The sequence below is a fragment of the Gobius niger genome (assembly GCF_951799975.1).
Source record: "Gobius niger genome assembly, chromosome: 1".
NCBI lineage: Eukaryota > Metazoa > Chordata > Actinopteri > Gobiiformes > Gobiidae > Gobius > Gobius niger.
The window spans coordinates 21,792,926-21,798,925 of record NC_136852.1 but is presented as its reverse complement, the minus strand read 5'-3'; the positions used below and the strand labels follow the sequence as shown (position 1 = coordinate 21,798,925).

Here is a 6,000-nt window from a genome sequence, read left to right as displayed (position 1 = left end):
CATCCATTGCTCTTGATAAAGAAAGGCACAGCTTCTATACAAGCCCGAGTGCACTTTCATTCTGTTTTTAGAGTTAAGGTTATCGTTATCATAGGGTATCACACTTCAACAGAATAATATGGGCTTCATTTGAGAGGTATAAATCCTTTCTGAACCTACAGTACGTTTCTATTTTTTTTTTTTTTTTACAATACAATAACTTTGCTTGCATTGCAGAGGGCTGATAAGGGGGAAAAACACAGTCCATGAACTGGCCTGCTTATGTTTTAATGATAGAAGTCATAAAAGGGTTTTTTAGAGCACTCCATAATGCACTGACCTTACTCTGGCCCTGGAGTTAATAGTCGAAGGAAATGCCCCCTTTTAAATATTTACCACTCATAACCTGTTAGGCATTTCACGACGTTGTACATCATCAGTGACTGGCTGCCTCGCTTGTGAGCGACTCCCAATCTTTCCTTATTGGTGCTAATGAATACTAAAGCGGCCGCGGTGGTTTTGAATGCAAATGAGGGACCGATTAGACAAAAATTCCGGGGTCTCCTAAGAACCTATGAACAAAACCAAAACAAAAAAGTGGGATGGCAGGGGTCGAGGGGAAGGGAGGGAGATGAAGGGGGCGTAAGTAAGTTTTTTTGTTTTGTGTTTGTTATTTGTGGCCAAGTCCCCTCCTATTCTCATTCTAATTAGTGCCCTTTTTTTTTTTTTTTTTTTAATCTTCCCATGGCACCCTTGGTTCCCATGGCGAGAGGACCGAGGACCGCTTCAGCCAAACACCACCCCCCTCTCCCCCCCCTCCCCTCCAGGATCACAGTCAGTCACAGCCACCCAGACAGGCAGGCAGGCAGCGCACACAGGGAGAGATGGAGAGAGGAGGGAGGGAGGGAGGAGAATGTGTGTGTGTGTCTGCTGAGTGAGTGGTGGAGCGAGAGGGAGAGAGGAGAGGAGAGGAGGGAGGGGGTAGAGGCTGGGAATGGATGGCAGTCGAGAAGCGGTACTCGCGAGAGAGAGAGAGAGAGAGAGAGAGAGAGAGAGAGAGAGAGAGAGAGAGGGAGCAGGCGGCATGTGAACGCTCCGAGTCGGCACTCAAAGTCTACACACATCAACAAGAGGCGAGACGCGAGAAGAGGCGCAACTGCCCGAAAAACCGGCATCAGCCTATACGACCACCCCTCCCCTCACCCACCCCAACCCAGGACAGAAGAGTGTACAAGCTTTTTTTTTTTTTTAACCTCTGCTAGAAAAAGACTTCACTGATTGAGATTGAAGACGTCGGCTCCATCCTTTCCCCAGCGCGGCACAGAGACGCAACTGTGTCCTCTCCCGTGCGCTGCCAACTTCGCGTTCACACTCGCTCCCACTGTTTTTTTTTTTGCCGAGGTTGTGCCCCCACCACCTCCTCCTCCTCCTCCATCATCAAGAGTGTCCGAGCACCCACCCCGTGCTCAGCCATGCTCCCCCGGGTGCTCCTGTTCCTCTGGATCTCCGGACATGGTAAGTTTTTTTTTTCTTTCCCCACGATAAACTTCACTCATTCATTCATCCCGTCCGCGCTCTCGGACTTTGGTGGCTGTTACCGGCGCTCAAGTCTCCGCTGTCATGTGTTTGCCTCACGCGTCTCCCGCTGTGGTGTTGTCATCATCGTGGTTTTAACGCACAACCCTTTTTTTGCCTTTAAACATTGTGCCTCCAGATGGATTATGTAAAGCAAAGTCCGAGCAACTGCCTTCAAGCGAGCTGGTTTCAGCCCTGATCCTTTAATATGTTGTTTTCTTAGTTAAATACTTTCTCAGTGCTGCTTTTTTATATTCCCGTCACACTCTGTGGCACAGAAACAAAGCCGAGGCTAAGCCCAGACCGGGTCAGTCAAGCGTTCAGTCCAGAGTCACTTTGTTTTGAAACCGACAGCCGCTTCCCAACTGACTCAATGCAGCATCCAGGCTGACATCCAAGGCTTCACTGCTGGTTTGTTTCGAAGCGCTTTTCTTGCTACGCTGTACGTCGAAAGATAGATTCATTTGTGGATCAAAATAGGAGGTGTCAGCTGCTTTCCCCCCCGGGGTTGTCTCGCTAAAACAGGAAATCTTGTCATCAATGTAGCCTCTGGAGCTGTTTGCGCGCACAGAAAGTTCATTCACACGCAGTGGCCGGTTCATTTGCAAGTGCACAATAGGCCTGCGTCCTTGCTTTATGTGTCCTCAGGTCAGAGTGCACAGACACCCCGGGGTTAATAAGTCTGAACCCTGTCACGCTGGACCGGGGTCTGACCGAGCGGATGTCGATGCATGCCGATACTAAGCTGTATGTCGTTGCTACCCAGTCTGAGGTATAGATGTTTCCTTTAAATAGACACACACACACACACACACACACACACACACACACACACATGCACACTTATTTGCTCAAAGATCCCCCCCTGTACCTCAAAACACCCCCGATATGCATCCCGCTTGAAATTACCTTTAATATAGTTGGAGCTGTTGATAATAACATCCTCATCTCTCCTCAGTTCCTGGGCTTAAATGAGACAATTATGTTGGGATTTTCAGCTTACCTGCTTACGTCCCAACAAAAAACTGCCAGCCCAGCCAGGTAAACAGACGATAACAACACTGTGCAAAATCTCAGGGGACCAAAGTGCTCCGCCGAATCTCACTGTTGTACAAATTACGGCTCTGTTTATGTGCCGAGGCGGTGTCAGCAAAAAGTCCACAAAACAATCTTGTTTTTATGAACGTCGGACAGAGGGGAAGCATCGACCATCGCACTTAAAGTTAGACAGAAAAACAAGGGCTTCACAGTACGAGGGGAAAAACACTTTTTTTTTTGCACTGTGGAAGCGATGCTGAATATCGTGGCGGGAGAGGGGATGATTGGCAATAACTTTGTCTGCTATTTTGACACATTGTTATTTAAAGTGCTATATACTTAACAAGCTAAAAACCAACAAGTGAATCATAACTCGATTGTGTGAGGAGGGGAGCTATAAATAGAAAACAATCTGGTTTTCCATTATAGAAGATGTATTGAAGTTTATTCTGCCATGTGGGTGATGGAAGCAATTACTGTGTCCGTGGAAATGAATACATGTAAAGGAAACACGCCAGAAGAGTCAAGCCAACATTAGGAGGGAAAAGGGTTAAATTCAGAAAGGCTCTCCGGACCTAAATGTGCAGTTAGCGCATCTAGGGCACCTTTTCTTTGGCTGTCAGCGCTGGAGCCAATGACAGATGACAGTGGCTCAGTCCGGACAGTCTCCCGGAACACACTCACCTCGGGCCAAACGCATCTCTGTGCACATCCTCTCACCTAATCTATAAAGTGTCTGCTCATTCTTCACTTGGCTTGTGGTCTTGTGATTCCAGCCGCACCGACGCAGTCCCCCCCCCCCCCTTTTTTTTGAATAACAGTCCCTTCAGCACATCTTTTTGGCCTCTCATCTCTCCCGCTCGTGGTGTGATTGAAAACTCGGCCCGTGCGTACATGTGTGTGTGTGGGGAGAGGAGGGGGGGTGAGGGATGTGAGAGAGGCAGCGGGCTGTCCCCTTGGACTTTTTTCTTTTTTTTTAAGGGGGGGAGAATAGACTTGTTCTGGATGTGCCAGACTCTAAGGAGCAATGCGCTGTAGAAAATCACACATTGTCAATGCAAAAGTCCTGGGCATTCCCTCAACATGGTCACCCCTCTGCGCCCACGGGCCGTCTCCTTCCTTTCAATGCCATTTCGCTCAATAGAGCCATATAAAATGAATTTGCAGACTGCTTTCTTTATTTTGTCCTCTCCTCCTGCCTCTCGTTGTGTTTTACTCCGGTCTGACCACTAGGGGCAGCGTTGCAGCATCAGACGCGACTCCAAATCTCCTTAAAATCTCCTGCTCTCTCCCTCCCCCAGTCTCTGTTCATTACCCCCCACACCCCCCTCCACCCTCGCACACACATATATATCTCGTGTCAGAAGTCGAGGATTCACCAAGCAGCCCAGACTTAAGCTGTTTCTTAGTTCTGGAAAGCATGTCTTAGCACCCTTACATCCTTATTTCATTTACTGCTGTCTATTAACCGCTGTCAGGCATTTCCAAATCCGCTTTCATGGGGCGGCAGGCTTTGATTCATATTTCTCAACTCAAGTATAATTAAATGTCTTTCCAATGTCATGTCGAGATGTGTGAGCAAAACAGAGAAAACAATATAGCTTACTTCGCGGGAAGTCAGAAACAAGATTTTCCACCTCATTATCCCGAGTAGCTTTTTTTTTGTTAACATGACACACTTAGGGTTTATAACTATAATAACTGTGGGATAATTAAATGATTCATCCCAGTCTGAAACGCAGAATGTCATTTCTTTGGAGAGAATGAATATACGGAATGTATGGAGATCACAGAGGTTTTATACTAATGTTTAAAAAGGCAGATAAAGCAACAACTAGATTTAGTAGTCAAAGTGAAGTGAAATGTTTTGGAAAGATTTAAATTCATTTTTTTTTCTTGAGACATTATAGGGTGAAACTGTGGGAAGGAAGTGAATTCAGTAAATTCTTATAGGGTCAGGTGTCGATCTCATTATGCTAAGGGTTGGCAGTGTCTATCCTTTGGGCCATCGTGACATAATCATCTGCAGTAATTCAGTCCTTTCGTGTACTGCATTTTTTTTTTTAAAGAGAGTTTCGGCGTATGTTTTAAACGGAATGCCTTGCCTGTCTTGAGGCCAAGCATAATGGCTTTTGACCTTTTGTGACTGGATTCTGAATCTGTAAAATAAATTATTCATGTATTTATATTTTGCTACAAACAGTTTACACGAGCATTTAACCTTCAGATTTAATTTGATGTCGACCAAATCTACACACATCGTACGCATCAACATGTCACTTCCAACTAAAAATGAAAACACGATTGGTGATATCCCTTATTTTTTCGACATTGCCTCGTGCTTGCTGGTTTGTTCATTACCATATGTGTGCTCACAATAAACCCGCATTAGTCCATGTCGGGCCGGATCATGACACGCCGAGTGACAGAGGATGTCACTATATGTGATAGGAAACCTGTTTGTTTTCTTGTTTGTATGGCATGCCCCATCAAGGCTATCCAGATTAAGGCACCTCAGCTGCTTTGACCCCTGCTCATTTCTGTGCCAGGATAGATTAAGCCCACTGTAATCCCCCTGAGCCGCGCGCCCTGTTGGATATTTATGGTAATAAGTAAACATATGAATAAATAATCCGTGGCAGACTTTGGACAGCTGCAACTCCTACTGTTTGGCAGCCACTTCAGCATTAAAAATCAATCTTGCTTCCAAGAATGTGGCAGAAAATCTAAGTGAAATGTAAAATATGATCTGAAATGCGAGGTTGCGGGTTCGACGTCCTTTCAACACATCTCGGTTTAGAGTTCCCTCTAATCAGTAAAGGTCTACCTTATCTTATACTCATTTCTGCGTGGTTGTTTTGCATTGGAATTACAGTGTACACAGAACATTAGAAGAAGCTGAATGAAGATTTATTGTTTCAGAATCTATGAGAGCATAGTTTTATCAATGCATTTGCGTCCATTAAGTTCCACCCAGTGGCTGTCGCTCTTATTTAATCTCTCACTCTGACAGAATCCAGGTCACTCCGAGAGAGAGAGAGAGGGGGACCGTGATTAGTTTGGCGCCTTCTTGGAAAAAAAAAACAGCCCCATGCGCCGCTTTCCCCTCCAAAAGCTCTCTCGCCGGTCAACAAAATCAAGCTGTTTACCATCGACTTCATTATCCATCGAGCTCTATGGCACCAACAGTCCCCCCTCTCTCTCCAGCCCCGAACCAATCAGACCCCCATGGCCTTACCTCACCCCCCACCCACCCCCTTTACTCTAGTCTCTCCAACACTCTGATACCGCTGGATCTCATTCCCCCGGGGCTTGAATTTATCCAGATTGGAGCACTCAGCAAAAGGGCATTATCCCGGATTACATGTCTGTTGGGCGGCAGTGTTAAGTAATTCAACCAGATGCTGC

At 46.1% G+C, this 6,000-nt stretch overlaps 1 protein-coding gene across 12 annotated transcripts in view; it reads left to right on the top strand.

Moving 5' to 3' along the window:
* Nucleotides 1-988: 988 nt before the first annotated feature.
* The window catches only part of kirrel3b (kirre like nephrin family adhesion molecule 3b), a 143,095-nt gene continuing 138,083 nt past the window's right edge, over nucleotides 989-6,000 (top strand). For 7 of the 12 annotated variants that reach the window (XM_079553575.1, XM_079553574.1, XM_079553572.1 and 4 more), the window contains exon 1: nucleotides 990-1,494. In XM_079553575.1, coding sequence (XP_079409701.1) covers nucleotides 1,452-1,494 — 43 coding nt within the window. In that variant the 5' untranslated portion in view covers nucleotides 990-1,451. Of the gene's footprint in view, nucleotides 1,495-6,000 lie in introns of all 12 variants that reach the window. The other 5 variants (XM_079553573.1, XM_079553570.1, XM_079553566.1 and 2 more) reach the window with 2 other exon arrangements.